The sequence below is a fragment of the Argiope bruennichi genome, chromosome 5 (assembly GCF_947563725.1).
Source record: "Argiope bruennichi chromosome 5, qqArgBrue1.1, whole genome shotgun sequence".
Classification (NCBI taxonomy): domain Eukaryota; kingdom Metazoa; phylum Arthropoda; class Arachnida; order Araneae; family Araneidae; genus Argiope; species Argiope bruennichi.
The window spans coordinates 25,297,905-25,315,249 of record NC_079155.1 but is presented as its reverse complement, the minus strand read 5'-3'; the positions used below and the strand labels follow the sequence as shown (position 1 = coordinate 25,315,249).

The 17,345-nt window shown below is 30.5% G+C and overlaps 1 protein-coding gene across 6 annotated transcripts in view; it reads left to right on the top strand.

The window, feature by feature from the left end:
• The window catches only part of LOC129969690 (POU domain, class 2, transcription factor 3-like), a 598,164-nt gene that overhangs the window by 165,852 nt on the left and 414,967 nt on the right, over positions 1–17,345 (top strand). For 5 of the 6 annotated variants that reach the window (XM_056084363.1, XM_056084362.1, XM_056084364.1 and 2 more), the window contains exons 2-3: positions 1,752–1,883; positions 14,678–14,806. In XM_056084363.1, the coding sequence (XP_055940338.1) occupies positions 1,752–1,883; positions 14,678–14,806 (261 nt within the window). The remainder of the gene's footprint in view (positions 1–1,751; positions 1,884–14,677; positions 14,807–17,345) is intronic. The other variant, XM_056084367.1, reaches the window with a different exon arrangement.

Here is a 17,345-nt window from a genome sequence, read left to right as displayed (position 1 = left end):
ATTCATTATATTCTCACTTCACGAGATTGCTGAATGTGATTGCTATTATTTTCTTCCAGAAATTTTTTTAAATTTTATATTTGGCAATGCATTTTTTTGGTTAGTAGATTAATATTTATTTTAGTGCAATCTTTATAATTAATTTTTAATTTGAACGCTTGTAAACACTATGAATAGAGAAAATACTATTATAAAGAATAAAAGATACTGAGAGAGGGAATTGCATGATGGAGACAAAGTCAAGAGATGAAGAATTACATATGGGATGGAAACTTTACATTTTTTTAAATGCTAGATTGTAGCAAAGGATAGTGAGCTGAGGTCTCCTTATTCGTAATTCTCTTACTTCATTTGGAGAGACTATTGAATATATTTTCTTTCAGTATTATTTTTATTTTTGTATTTGATTTTTTATTTTTTTATTTTTTATTTTTTTTTTGTGTGTGTGTGTGTGTGTGTGTGTGTTAGTGGATTACTGTTTGTTTCCAACGGATTTTAATAATTAGTTTTAATTTGAGTGTTCATAAACATTATGGATGGAGAAAATATACCACTTCAAGGAAACGTAGCATTTAAAGCTATTAGAAATTTACCTCTAAAATGCACTACAAATAATGATTTTTTTTAATTTCTTAAGCATTTTGTTTATTATGATATATTTTCTTTTGCCACTTCGTTTGTTACTCTCTGACAATCATATTTGATATATTGTGAACAGAATAAAGCATGTCTAGGCATATCTTGTTTCTAAATATTTAATGTATATTTTAACTGGGTGCAGAATATTACTTTCTACTCAACAGCGTTTAGGGTATTATAAATTGAAATCTTTTGCAAAATAATAATGATAATAATAGTTAGGCACAGCAGGGCGTTGTCATTAAATATGCATGGATTTGAAATTCATAGAAAATAGTGTATGTGATTTAGAAGAATGGTGGGATATGCAATTCACAAGATCGTAAATACGAAGCAAACGTAGGTACTAAAAAGGTAGAAACACCTGTCTCAACATTATTAAAACAGAAATATTAAAATATCTATGAATGAAAGTATTATTTAGCCAAGTTATAAGAAAAAATAAACCCTGAGAATAAAAAGATGCATCTTTTTATTTTAAATATCCTGCATTTTAAATTATACAAAAGAATATGAAGTATAATAAACTCCCGAATAGATCTGGCTTAAGAGTTGCAAGGTATTTCGAAATACAAAATTAAATTTTGCAAGAGTAGATTTTAAAAATTAGAAGTTCAATTATTTTTTCAAGAGCAATTAAAAAGGTTTATGCTATTGTGATTTAATAAACTGGTATATAATAGACGTGCGGATTGATAAAAATTCAGTTTTTAATAATTGTTTAAATAAATTGTATTTTCCCCTGACCTGAAAAAAAAAATGTTTGTAATGTTTTTCGAAAAAGAGAATGATAAGGATTAAAGCTGTTCATAAATTTCTTTTTCGAAATATCTGGAAAGATAATATATGAAAATATTTAGGTTAAGTTATAGTAACATGATTCGTCTTTGTTCTAACAGCATGATAGAATTTTGGAATATCTTAGAATAAGTATTTTATATCATGATTTTTTTTAAGAAGCTGATATGTTTTTTTTCTGTTTATTAAATTGTGATTCCTATAGAAATGCAGTTTTTTTTCTTTTAATAAAATTTAATATAAAAGAAAAATTTGTCAGAATTTTCCTTTTCTTTTCATTTAATTCATTACTTTAATTCAAATTCTCTTTACAGGTAATCATCACCATCATCCTCATATACATCAACCACGACTACCTCAGCAGATCTCACTGCAACAGTCCAACAAACTTCAACATCATATGCTCACCAAATCTGTTCGCCAAGAAGCCAACAACTCTGAATCAGGTAAGCATGCAATAGCAGTAGCTCATCGTAGCATTGAAAGAGAATTAGAGTAGTGCTCCTTGAACCCAATTTGTAATTTCAGTTTGACATCCTCGATATCGAAGTTCTTGCTGCATTTTATAGATTAAAAACCTTCAAGATTCTTAATAGTTGATATTTTATTTGAGACTGTGTGTGAGTTCTAAATCTCTAACTTCATCCTTTAAAATTATTTTAATTTTGCGAAGTTTGTTCAAGAACAGAATCCCATCATCATTTTTTGTTTGTTTATAAACAATTGATCCTAGGAAGGCGTGGTTTGTTGCAAGTGGGAAGGTAATCCCAATGCGTATGCTTGAATTCTGTGTATCTGTGGCTGTTGTCGCCTGCAGATCGCTGATAATTTAGGAAGTTAAATGAGTGCCATCTAATATTAATTTTAGAAAAAAAAAATACTTGATCAACGCTTTGGCGTTAAATTTTGTAGTAAGACTGGTGATTACAAATATAAATGATTCGCTAGTTTTGACGGCATTCGAGAATGAAGTAGTTGGTAACACGTATATGAAGGTAAGTACATTTGCTTCAAAAATGACTTCGTGATAGACACTCAGCATCCATTTATGTCAAATGAATGTCATTGATCAAATGAGGATCTTCTTAATGCAGAATTGTTGAATCATGGTCATAGAACTTTCAAGCGAGGTGTACATTAGTACTATAATCATTCATTTCATTTTCATAGAGGATTTGGTCTTCAGAAAAATCTCGTATAAGTTTTTACCAGATCTGCTAAATAGCAGAAGCAACTTTTTTTTTAATAGCATGGAACTTGTTGGAGACTTTTAATAGTAATTCTATCTTCCTCAATACTATGAGCTCTGGTGATGAGTCCTGAGTTTATGGCACTACTCAAAAGCCAAATTAATATCATCAGGAGGGAAATATCTAACGTTCGGAAACCAAAAGAAGATCAGATTCCCGACAGATTCTCAGAAATGTCAAAGTGTTACTGATTTCTTCTTTGACTCCTATGGCGTGGTTCATCATGAGTATGAATCATAAGGAAACAGCAATCATCAAGAAGTTTTAACAAAAGGTTCTGCATCACCTTCATGATACCAACGACCAGAACTTTAGACAGCGGGCAATCGGCAGCTCTATGAAGAAAACTTATCGACATATTCTTCACATGATTTTCTTGGCGATACAAAACATACCTGTGCTTCATCTGATACCGTATTTTTGTAATATGATTCAGTGTGATATCCGGATTTTCACCAAACTTAAAATTTTTCTGAAAGGGACCAGATTTTTGTCAACAGAGATGAGCAGATTTATGCAGAGTTCAATACAATTCAGGGGGGGGGGGATTCTAGTAACTTTTTTGATAATGGCAATACCATTGAGATCAGTGTAGAGCTACCAATTTAAGAGGATTATTTTGAAAGAAATTAGGGCAATATTGAAGAAAATAAATGTAAGATTGTTATATATTGAGCATTTTTTTTATAAATAATGTTTGGGTGGTATTTGAACATATTTTTTTTCTATTTTATCCTTCCTATTCTGGCAAGATGATTGAATTAATTTTTAATACATTCCATATTTTATTATAACGCTTCCAACAGACATTATTCTTCATATTGCAATCCAAAAGCTTATGGTGGATTTTTTAAAAAATGAAATGCCAGCTGTGTTATTAAATATGACAAAAACGTGACGCGTTCTGTTACAAAAACCATGCCGGCGAAAGATTTAAAGAGAGAGAGAGAGAGAAATTACGCGCCTTTTATTAATATGTTTTTACATACTCACATGCATGATCTAGTACAGGGATGGCGACACAATATTTTGGGCATGCCACCGATCAAAACGGTTTGCATTTTAGTTCAAAATAACAAAGTTCACTACTAAGTATTATGAACAAACGCGAGTGTTCCCATTTATATAAAAAGGGCCCTGATATTTTTGCAGCTGTTAAAAATTCGCTTGCTGAGAAAGAAATTGATTTGAAAAGAATTGTTTCAGTAATTGATGGTGCTCCAAATCTGATGGGAAAAAAAACAGAAAAAAAGGTTTCATTAATTTATTTCAAACAGACGTAGGACATTCGATTCTTGAACTCCATTGCATTATTCACCAACAAGCCTTGTGTTCTAAGAGTGGTTTAACATCTCTTGATAATGTAATGGCGTAAGTCACAAAAATAGTCAACCTCATATCGTCGCAGGCTTTAAATAAGCGAAAGTTTGAGGCTTTGCTGGATGAAGTCAACTCGGTGTATAATGGCTTACTAATGTATTAAATGTTCGCTCGTTGAGCCGCGGAAACGTACTTCAAAGATTTGTTGACTGCTTGGAAGAAATCAGAGTGTTTTTGCAAAATGTGGGGGGAATTGAACAATATCCACAGTTGTTGGATGTTATGTGGCTCTCAAAATTGATGTTTTTACAGACATATGCCAATATTTCAGTGAATTAAACATAAAGCTTCTAGGCACAAATAAAACAATTATCGTCACGATGGAATATATATCAAAGATTTAGATGTGCATGAGAAACCATACGAAGAAAAGTTATTGAAGAATTTATTTCCCTAATTAATTTGTCAATCAAGGAATTTCAGCCAGATTTTCTCAGTTCAAAGAATGATCGGAAACGCTCTTAAAAAAAAGTTTATTATGTACCCTGATGCGATTTCATTTGATAAACTGAACTTGTCCCAATTCCATTAGTTGCAAACTGCAGAGTTTGAAATACAACTGATTAATTTCCAGTCTAGTTCAATATGGATTCAAAAATTTACTGAAACAAGGAAAAAGGTAGAATTGATTGAAACAGAAAGATTAACAAGCAATATAAATAAAAATGCCAGGAACGAAATTTTGGAAACATGGAATTTGATTCCAGGCACATTTAACTGTTTGGAAAAGCTGGCTCATGCTATTTTAACCATATTTTCATCTACCTATGCCTGCGAGTCATTATTTTCAGAGATGAATAACATTAAAGACTCTCTTAGAAACCGTTTGGCAGAGGACTCCAATTCAGCATGCATTCTGCCAAAAGTAACAACTTGCAATCCTAATATAAATTATAAGTTGTCATCTAATCTGCAATAAAAGAAGTCACACTAATGTTACTTTAATTTGAATGACACCTATAACTAAAACCTTTACTACTATACAGTGCAAAATGTATTTTTTTCGTAGTGAAAAAAGGAGTTTTGAGTTGTTAGTATTTAGTTTGATTATTTTCCCTATTATCGCAAGTCAAAATTATTTGACGGCACGTCTATACCTCATGAAACATTGTTTTAAAGAAAAAATGGCACGTTGATCCATAAAGATTTGCCGTCTCTGATCTAGTACAACGTAACTAAGTTTCAACGAAATTTTCATTAAAAAATATATTGATTTTTTTTTCTTAAGGATGATTATGCGAGGGATATTAGTGAAAAAAAAATGTATTAATTTTTTTAAAGCACGATATATTATTTTATTTGCATAGAAAGAAAAAATTTAGTAATATTTTTTAACTTGTATTTTAAGCATTATTGTATTAATTGGTCTATTAAGCAAATTATTATTAATATATATAAAAATACATTTACAACTGTAGTTTAAAACATTATTGCATTTCAGTACTATTATGAAAGGCAGACATTCGATAAACAATTCATTTCGATCACAGATTTAATAAGCATGCGCTGATTTCTTGTGGTCCCTTTAGACAATTCCTAATTTCATCTATTGATAAAATAGGCAGTGGTTTTATATAATAACCTTTTAACCTTTTAAAGATGCTTGACTGATAAGAGTTGTGTTTTTTAAAAGACAGTTGAGGCAGGATATGAGGCAGTGGGGCAAACGACCCATTTGATTGAGGCAACAGATATCAATGCAGTGATAAACTCCATTTGCGATTTGCCACGTCAGATGTTGGCTTTTTGTCTAAAACTCATTAATGCTCATCTTGGAAAATAAGTATGGTTCCCAGGCTTTTCCGAAAAAGTTGTGTTTTTTTCTTTTCTTTGCTCTTTCACACCACTATCTTCTACATTTCGTAAGTCGAAAAAGACTTTTCTAACTTCGTAGGATAATAGCTTCCTCCCTGTCTCCCTTCTTCTTTGGATTTGTTGGACGCACGACGAAGGGAAACATGCAGTAGTAAAAGTTGATACATATTAAAAACTATGAGTAGTATAAACAGGATAAATGCATTTAAGCGAAAGAACATTTATATACGATATTTACAGACATAAGATCCTAATTAGTACTTCTAATTTATTAAGCAAAATTCCCATTTAAAGCAAATGAAAAACGACTTTCATGACGAACCCATGTGAAAGTAAGGTGTTTCTAGCAAGCAAGACATTTAATAAGTTCTTTGCCACTACTAACACTTGGTATTTGGATCATCTATTGAATTAGATGACTCTTTCTTTACCTATAGTAGAAAAGAGATCATCTAATTAAGATAGATGATTCTGTACAATTCGTAGATGTGAACCACAGGCGAGTCTTATGACCAGTCAGTATGTTAAACTTTACTTCTGCTATTGTATAACGCGTTAGCTAAGCCAAGGTATTGCCAATAATGGGAATCTTGTTGATGCTTATTCCCTTGGATAAAAAGCACGATTTGAGGTCTTTAATGGAGATCAGTGTTTATTTGAATAGTGATAACTAGAGTTGTGAATAATAGGATATTGTTAGTGAGCAAACCATTCTATCCATAATAAGTATTGAACAAAATTTCATTACTGCTGCAGCTCATAGATCTAAATGAGATTGAAAATGGCCAATGTCATGAATGTGGCGTACAATTTTCATTTCTTCCAGTTCTTTTTTTCAAGGCTAAGATAAAGAATTCGTTTTGATTGTTTAGTTGCATAAGGATTGTTTTCTTGGTTAGTGTATGCAGCTTTGTATTCTCTAAATATCCTTTGACGCAATTAAGATTATCTGTTTATTAATGGCTTACCGATTGTAAGTGACCCTTGGGGCATAATGTGGTTTTTCGTCCCTTTTCATCATCAGTGGTTTTAGCAGATGTTAAGGGCATCCGGAATATGGTTTTATTTTTTCATCTTTATCAGAATTGATTTTAGGAATTGACTTAAACGAACTAGGGCTTTACCTCCATGACATTTTCACAAGCCTGCCGCTTCTCGTTCCTTACATCACCAGTTTTTATATGGCTGAGAATACAAAGCAGCTTTGAATATTTTTTTTTATGTTTCAAGTAAGAAAAAAATTGGAAAACATAAACATAGGATTGGCTGTTTTCTCATAAGCATATTAGTTTTACTTGTTGCACCCAGATAAGGGCATAAAGTAATTAACTTGAAATTCTGAATTTGATGATTCATGAGTTTTTATTGCATTTTCTAAAATTTAGAAAATTCCTTATATCCATTTTGAATCATCTGCGCAAAAATGTAAACAAATCAGATTCAAGAGTCTTTTCTTGTCTCTTTTGTACTGCTGTTAGGTGAAGTAAAAGAAGATTCTCAATTTTCAAATTGTCGAAGATGAGAAGATATTCTTGGAAGAGTTCGTTTTATTTATGAATTGAAATAGATTGCATTGGTGAGCTCGCATGTTATTACATCGTTTATTGCCTGCAGTGAAGAATTAGAATCATATGATACTCAGCTGTAATGATAGAAAACGAATTTGTGACGGAGGATGTTGTTGACAACTGTTAGACAGTCCTAAGGTATTTATACTTGCAATTCAAATTTGAAGCTGCTGTGTTAGACAGAGCGTATGATGGGATTTTATTATTTGAATCCCTTTTTGTGAACGGCCTCAGCATTACAGATGCGAGATTGTACAATTTTTTTTGTTGGTTTCAAGGCTCACGTTTTTATGTTTTGTCTTTAGGTTCGATTTTAGGGTCTTAATTTTTCTTATAGGTAGAAATTTCAATTTCGACGGGATATTTCTGCATCAAGTATATGTTGTTAAGAATTCGATTAATGATTGTATTAAACTTCCGTTTGTCGCAATCAATGATTAAAACGACAAAAATTACTATACGGTTTCGCCCTCATGCTCCCAAAATCTTTGTCACCAACCGAAATGGCCCCCATCTTGGACGTTAAGAAAAAAAAGCTAAGTTTCTCTTGAGAAGATATTCAGTTCTCGTTTTATAAGATTGCAGTTGAAATTGCAAAATTCAATTATCAAAATTTGCTAACTTCCGCTTGAAAAAAAAATTGATGAGGGTATTAAAATGTCTATGTATTAGATATTGTGACTAACTTTACGTTAACTGCCATTATACATACCTGTGATTCAGACTTCAATCTAATAAGATGCTTACATATTTGCTCTCTTAATTGTATACAGAAGAAAATGTCTAATTAAATAGTATGTGTGAATCGCAGGTGATTCACTTGGAGAGCAACGTGTTAAAACAAAAAAATATAAACGAAGCATAGACTTGTTCTACTCACATCAAATTCTATTTTGAGATCTTTTGCTGTCACACGAATGTGAGTGACATGTCAGTCGACATGTTAAAGGATTATGCTTGGCAGATTGTGCTATCTTCAAAGTTGAAAGTAAATGTAATGTTGAAAGTACTATTTGGATGTTCATCTATAAAATTCAACCTGCAATTAAATGAAAGAAAACCGAGATCTGAGTATTAACCCTGTGTACGTGTACAGAACTGACTCTGTCTACGAGAGCCGTTACATTGAGAACTGATTACAACTGGTCTTACGTTACAAGTTACAACTTTTTTCATCAGTTTTTACAATAACCTCTCTTATATTTAGTGTTTTTAAAGTGCAATTTAAATATTTCGATTTATATTTGCTTACGAATGCGTTAATTTAGAATATGAGAAGATTAATAAGCAATAAAGTCAATAGAAATCTGTTTGTAAATAAAAGCTTCGCATTAAGAGTAGTCAAGTCTCTTTTTTTCTTCCAGTCGCTTTAAGTAAACGAATGGCATTTATTAAATTGAAATTTAGATAATCGAAATACAATATCTTCATGGCAAACTCATGTTATATTTAAAATGGTGAATCAATTCCGAAAACTTTATATATTAGCATCATTACAAATTTCCATTTATTTATAATTGGAAAAAGTAGCAATAGTTTTCATTACTCATATTCTTTTCGAATCAACACTCATTTTAGATACTGAATGCACAAAGCATGTGTTTAAAGTATTAGACTGATAAGTATTAGTTAAAAGAATAAAATATAATAAAAAAATACTTTTAAATTGAGTTTGTCAACAATTTCAATATTTCATAAATATCACTGCATCGTATTAAATCATACCTTAGGTAGCCAAGGATTATCTTAATTCAAGTCATTTGACTGAGTGCTTTCTCATTGGTTCAGTTAGGTTATTGATTTATATCTACATGATTTCATCTATGCTAACATAAATATATTGTGCACAAAGAATGAATTACTTTTTTGCAAATCTTTGTTTATCTTTCCTTACGAGCAACGATTTACGTTGATATTTACTTCATTTGCATAGATTTCATTAAGTAAATTCATACTTCATTGACACAACACCATATAAAATTGAATTAAGAAAAATACCATAATGCTGCGATATGTTTTGTCAAATGATGTCTATCAAAACTATTCAACCACCAATCAATGAAATTGGTCTCTACTCTGCGGTAAAGGATGCTACGTATTATTTCAGCTAGCCACATTCTGATGTAAAGGTGTACATGTTCATTCTTGCGTCTTTATATCAGAATTTGGAATATGTAATCTAATTTTTAATTTTTTTGAAAATAGAAAGAGTAATGCTTGATCCATGTATTAATTCCGGCCAAATAATGGTATAAAACCTAGCTTTTGATTAAATTGATTTTATTTCCTATTTGATAAACGTACACTGCGACACAAAAATTTTAACAATCCACCAATTCATATAGATTTCGAAACATTTAATCTATTTCCCTACTACGGTTTCAGTATAATGTACTGCATAAGTACATACAATATTATAATAAAAGTTGACCTTAAACATTCTTAGTTATTAAACGATTTAAAAACAAAAATAACATCTCCAAAGCTGCAGATAAAAAGGAAACTATAGTAAAAAAGGGTTTTAAACCTGGCTCTTCATCCATTCTTGTTGATTAGTTTACAAAAAACGAACTTTCATGTGTGATGTTATCTACCATTACAGTATTATCTACCATTTCTGTAAATTTTGCCACAAACGGCACGAAGATTCTTCATTGATTTAAGTTGGCTCACATGCTGGCCAGCCGAGAACTTTTATATGCCGCGAGTTAAATCAGAATTTTGTGCTATTTGCACAGTTAATCGAAGCTTTGCCTTTCTGAAATTCCTACTGAGAATCACTAAGAAGCTCGGCAGAGGATAGCAGGTTATCTTCCAATGTCTTAGTGTAATATTGAGATATTTTGGCGGCAACTGGTGAAATGCAGGTAATTGTATGTTCTATCAATATATTTACGCAAACCGTCACCTTTAATGTAATTAAAAAATAGTTTTCTTTCGCAAATCAAGACAATCTGAGGCTCAGCCAACTACTCATCCAGATTCCAATTTTTTTTTTCATCATCTCTAAATGCCATCTATCGTCATTTTGATCCATATGGCATACGATTTCAAGCTCATAACACTCTTTTTGACTTTTGATGTGGTTTCATAATTGGTTCCCGCCCCTTTTACAATAAATTTATCTACGAATCGCATCCTTTGAACTTCACGAATTGCCATTTGTTGGATACTTGCCAGTCTTTGGATTTGACAATCAACGCATTTATTCGACACACATGATCCCTCAGATTTCCATTTTGTTTTCTTTCTACATCTATTAGATAAAATTCAATTAATATATCTTTGTATAGATTAATAATACTCGAAATTTCCGAACAAATTTCAACTGCTAAATCTTCAAAATATCAATTATTTGAATTTTTTACGCTCGCGGTACTTCAACTATTAAGTGTCATCGTTAGCAGAACTTAAGTATTCGAAATCTTTGACGCCATCTCTTTTTAATTTGCGTATGCTAACGTAGATTCAAAAAAACTCATAATCCTGTCTGAACTTTTGCAACTAGCAAATTTCTGCTTTTCTTAAAAAATAAGGGGTATTTCACATCAAACAACTGCGCTTTAATTATGGCATTTTAAAATAGTTTTAATTATGTCTAAAAGCTTTTGTAATTCTATTGTTACAATTCTGAATATTAAAACCGAATGACGTCAATGTCTATATATCAGCCCTATCTTAGATGCAAAATATTGTTATTCTAGGGATTTGATATCAACGAGCAAGTTTATGGCAACGGAAGTTCTTGTTCTGAGATTGAAGTTTAGTGAAATGTTAAATTTTATAATCAAATAAATTTTTGTATCTATTTCATTAGGGGTCCATTCAAGCTACAAGTGTACCAAATTTAAAAAAAAAATGATAGATTATATTGAGAATTAGTTTGAGAAGTTTTTCTGAGATTTCTTATCAGGGAACGCCCATCACCTTCAACAATCGTTTATTTGCAGCTCCTTTCGTACTTGTTTTTGAAGCATGGATCGAGGACATTCAATGCGAAGGATAATTCGCGTTCAGTTCAAGGTGAATGTTTACTTTTGCATCTGAAAAGATTACATTTGTTGAACTGATGTCTTTGCAAACTCTTTAGCATTTTATTTTACCAACTGTGAACAATTTTGTGACTTTTACAGTTCTTTTAAATTGGATTACACTGTCTTGGATGCTCTCTCAAAGCTCAAAGTGTACCTGAGGGATAACTGGACAGACGTGTAATTTGAAAGAATTACCTGTGTGACTCGGAATAGTCTTTGAGATCTTTGTCAGATTTTATTTAGTGTATTTTTAGCAAGATTTAAAGAATTTTTATGATTGTTTGGTGTTGATTTATAACTTAATACTGTGTTTGTTTTAAGAATATTTAGCCTTTTATCTCTTGTCTTCCTAGAGTGCGCTTATAAGATTTTGAGATGTAAATTATCTTTTTAACTATTTCGTTTTTAAAAGTCAGTGATAGTTTAAATTTATTGCTGCTTGACTATTTTTTTGTGTAATTTCGATTTAGCGTGCATTTTTAAAGGAATTTTAATGTTGTTTCATTATTTTTATTGCTTTGAAGCTATTTTAGGATTTTGTATAAATTTTTAGTGCATCTTTTTACCTTATGGTGAAGTGATTTTTATCTCTGCCTAATTCATTGAGATTTATTTCATGGATTTCAGACTTTTTTGTTTTGTTTTTGTGTTAGGGGCTATTTTTTTATGTCATTGATAAAAAAATTTAAGGTTGGAATGTGTCTGCCCAGTGAAAACTTACTTCATAGATTATCACGAAAAGATCCTTAAAAAGTATTGCAGTCAAATGGGATCTTTCTTTGAAGATTTCATTAAACGCAATGACATGTTTGAAAGGTGGTAAACTATTAAAAACATATGTGAATAGTGATAAAAGGGCTCTGGTCTTATTTTAACCCTTTCTAGGGCCGTGGGAAGTATGCTTCCCACCAAATTTATCAATCTTTGTATGAATTTATGTAGGTTGGCATCAGTTCTGACAAATTTTTTTAGAAAGACAGAAACTTAGATGCTTTAGTTCTTTATTTTACACAAATTGATGTCTTGATTTGATAATTATTAATTAACCAAATTAATTAATCGAATTAAATTTATCTAATAAGCTAAATGAATCCCTTTTCTTATTCTAATTTCAAGCCTAAAAATATTTTAACATAATATGACTAGAAAAAAATGGCCCTGTAAAGGGTTAAGGTGATCCGATTAGGAGTTTTCGATTTGAAGAAATTCAGCATCGTTATAAGTTAGAGATAATAAAAGCAAATTCAAAAATGGAAATAAATAATAATCCAATTTAAACAATTTCGATGTTTCTGAAATAATTAGAAATGTTCTATCTATGATTATCGAAGGACAGAGAGATCTCAGGGAGAAGGTATAGCGATAATTGCAAAAAGCAATGTATAAATTCTTGAAGAAATCAGAAAAACGGCAAACAAACCAAAACTTTCTCAAAAGTGATCCATCGAAACTTTCGCAATGCATATTGTGTTTTTAATCTAAAATTGACACATTTATGTATGATTTCATAGAGTAGAGTGGTTTGTATTCCGTTGGAACAGGCTAAGAATGGCAGAATTAGTAGGTGCGAACTTTTTTAGAATTTAACCAATACTTTCTTTAAAACTATATATAGTTATTTTCAAACTCAAAACATAAGCTTTCCATGAGTAGTTACTAAGCCATATTATATAGGTTTTTATATTTATATAAAAATACGAAAAATCAATAAAAAGAAAAATAAAGCAAAAAATAATGAGAAAAATTACTTAGATTCTGTATAAATCCGATTTACAAAAATTATTAAAATGCAACTTCAAAAATTTGTAATTATCTCCTTTATCTTTGGATTTTGATAGTAAATTGACATGCTTCATACATTTTATTTCATTATACTCCCAAGACTCTGGTGCTTACAGAAAATTTTAATTAAAAAATTATATATAATTCGATGGCAGACTAAAACTTGATCAAAATGAACTGTAATACTAACCCCGAGAGAGCCTTGTTTCACGATACCTGCTTCGCGTTGACTTTATCACGCAACATATTTTGCTGTTCTACAATGTTCGAAAAATACTTGAATTAAAATTTCTCATGTCTTACAAAAAAAAAAAAAAAAAAAAGCCCTCTAAAGATGTTTTAAATGTTCTTGCCTGTACCTCCACCCATTTCACATATCTAAAAATCGAGATACGAGATGTCAAGTCTGGTTCAGAATTGCAGAATTCATCAACAGAAGGCATTTAGGGGTGATTGACCTAATTTCGAGATCATTAATAAAATAAATTGAAGTTTGATAATGTAAGACGATAAGCTTTTCTGGATGAGAACCTACGTTGGCATTCCAGGAAGTGTGTAGATCAGCCATTTCACAGAACAGCTGGTTATGAACTTAATTTATCATTTACATATACATAATTTACTTAATTTATTTATACATAAAATATGCAATGAAAAATTTTCAGGCCTCTTCGAAGTATTCTAGTATTAGAAGTAGTATAGCTCTAATTTGGGCATTTGGATTAGAACGTATTGCGATTGAGTGGATATTTTTTGAAAGAAATTTTAATAAATAAGTAATCTTCTTTTTCCTTTTCAATTGCATAATTTTAAAATCTTAAACGCGTCAGATTGCTTTTGCGGTGAATTAGGAAATAAGGAATAGGAAGAATAAAATTTGACATGTAATTTTATCATTGGAAATCTGTATCGAAATGTAGGTAAAACATGGCAACAGAAAATCCATCTGTTTGTCCTTCAGTAATTTTATATTCAGAATAATTGACGTATATCAGATTTTGGACTAATTAAGTCACATATCTGATTATCTATCGATTTCCCTATTCATGTATATTAGAACGTAATCGCTGAAACATCAGTATGCTAGATGGATGAATTTTAGTATATGATCTTTAAAGTTAAATTGTAGATCTGTGTCTAATTTTAAACTAAAATAGTCGAAAGTAAAAAGTCCAAAACGCATTTTCGATTTCTATATTTTATTACGGAGTAAAACACAAAACATGTCTTATGTTAGTATGTGAGAAAATCGAGAGAAAGATGCTTCCGTTGATTTTTTTTTCTCTTGTTTTACTTTATTTTTTTACAACATCATCATGTAATACATTTCGAGAGCAAATTATTTATTCGTCATCGAACTTCTTTTTTTTTTTCTGTATGGGCTGTTATCGGACCACTTTTCTATTTCTAGGTAACCATAATCATCCTCACATACAGCAACCACGACTACCTCAGCAGATCTCACTGCAACAGTCCAACAAACTTCAACATCATATGCTCACCAAATCTGTTCGCCAAGCAGCCAACAACTCTGAATCAGGTAAGAGCAGAATAATTAATCTCTGGCACCTCATTGCTTTAAATGAAATTCGCTTAACAATAGCTTTCCGATTTTAGCTTAAAACAATAGTTTCCCAACAATAGCTTCAAACAATGGCTTTCTGATTTGTTGACATTTCGAGATATGAAAGAAGACGACCTGAAGACGACAACTATGCTTCAGTCATCGTTATTACAATGAATTCCTCACCCAGATCTTAATTTTCATAGATGAAAATATTAGAACTGAGCATTACACTGGCATCTATGATAATGCGTCTAAAAACGGATTTTAATAGCTTATAAACATTTTTGGTTCGTTGGTGATTTGCTTTCTTAGATAATAAAGAGACTTGAAGATTATTTATTAATTTTATTCTTCAAGGTGGCTTCCTAATTTTCTGGATTAGTCGCTCACTAATCCAAAAAATTGCACTAGACCATGGCTAATGAAAATGCAATTCGCCAAACATTAACTGGTCATCTCGTGTAAGAAAGTCATCAAGAAAAAGTAGCCACATTGTCTCTAATTCAGGAAACTGATATTTTAGAGATCATTGAAAATGAAGAAAATCGTGTATATAATAAATAACCTGATAATGTAAGATTTTTAGGATTTCGATTTTTTTTACTACACCATATATTAATTAACTGGAAAACAGTATTAAGGGCAATTTAATAGGGTAATCGGAATAATATTTTAATTTTGTGTCATTTAGTGACCAAATGCTTATTCTTTATTTTTAAATTTAAATTTTCTAGGTTAATAGTATAATTTTATATGTCCTTAAAGTTGCTTAAAACAATTTAACGTTTTACCTTTTTTTCATGTATTTTCATTGTCATACAAATAAAATAAAGAGAGGAATACGTAAATAGCATATGCAATAGAAAATCATTCTCAATAATGGAAGAAAATCATACAATAAAATATTTGATGAAATAATGAAAATGGTTTGAATATTATTTCAGCAATGAAATATATTGCTGAAATTTGCGTGAAGAATTTTTTTTTTAATTGTATAAATTCAGAAAGAAATTACGTGATAAATAAATTGATATCCTTAAAAGGACAATTTTTGAATTTTAAAATGGGTAAAATTCAGTTCTATTCAATAATAATATCGAAAGCTATCATGGAGCATTGCCCAAAATTTCCATTAATTTGTAAATAATATAAATTTGAAATTAAAATTGCTCCGAGATCCGCATTTCCATCCTCTAAATTATATTTGTGCCAAATTTATAAACTCTAAGTAATCTAATCTATCCCATGAAGCGTCTAAAATCTAATTTTTCTTTACTATTAGTAGAGATTTAAAATATCACATGTATATTACAGCATATATTTAATACATATTTTTAGCATATATTTATTGTGCCTTTGAATGGAATATAATGGACCTAATTCTACTTGGAAAATCCATTTGCGCAATAAAGGTTGTAAATACAAGTATAAGGTCATTAAAACAACAGTATTTTAATGTTCATAATAATTTGATACCTAAAAATGTTTTGTTGAGAGAATCAATCATAAAAAAGTATTTCTTGAGAAATTTAATTGGCATTAAACACAATCACTATTCCTAGTAAGCAAGCTGACCGCCAAAGGCGCCTAGTCTCTACAACCAATAAAGATGAATATGTGTTTTGACGCTCTAGAGAGCAGACTGTTTGATTCACAACTACCAATTTGGCACATATATATCTTGGAAGGTGGAAATGTGCACCTTGGGATGATTTAAAAAAATGTTAATAAGAATTTTAATTAATAAAATATTAAGCTAAATTTTGGCGATTTCTGCGATTACTTCCGAAAATTTTATTGTTCAAAAATAAGTTTTACACCGTTTTAAAATTTAAAAACTTGTCTTTCTAATGATACCAATTTAACAATCGTGCAAATTTTTACTGAATTTTGGTAAATTTTTAAAAGTATTTGTTTATCAAATTGCCAACAATAGATTACATTGTTGCCCAGAAGTCGAAACCATTTCATTATTCTATCAAATGATATATAATCGCGGTTGTTTTTCTCCCCCTATTGTGGAAAGCTCAAGGAGTTGCTCTTTAGTTTAGAAAGACATAAATTGAAGTTACAATATCACGAAATTTATAAGATAGATTAACCATATATTTACATTTCTAATAGCATCTGGAATGTCACGGGACTGGTCTCCATTAGAAAGTTTCTTGCACACAATAATAGGAACGTATGCAAGAGAATTTCACAGTATCGTGGATATGGAGTTATATCTAAACGATTTAACTAAAATTAAAGTTAACCAATACCCCCGGCGAACCAGCTGTTTACCAGTAATAAACAAAATGAAAATGAAAAATTCCCTTCTGTGAAGATTGTATTTTTTATTTTTTTTTTTTATTTCACCGTAGTAAATACATTATCGAGAAATTCATCGAAAGACGATCCTTAAGCAATTACATCCAAGCATTTATTAATTGTATTCTAATTACATTATCCTCGTTCAATGACCTTTTTTATTTTTAATCATCGTCTCAGTTTTAGTTCAGTTGAAAAA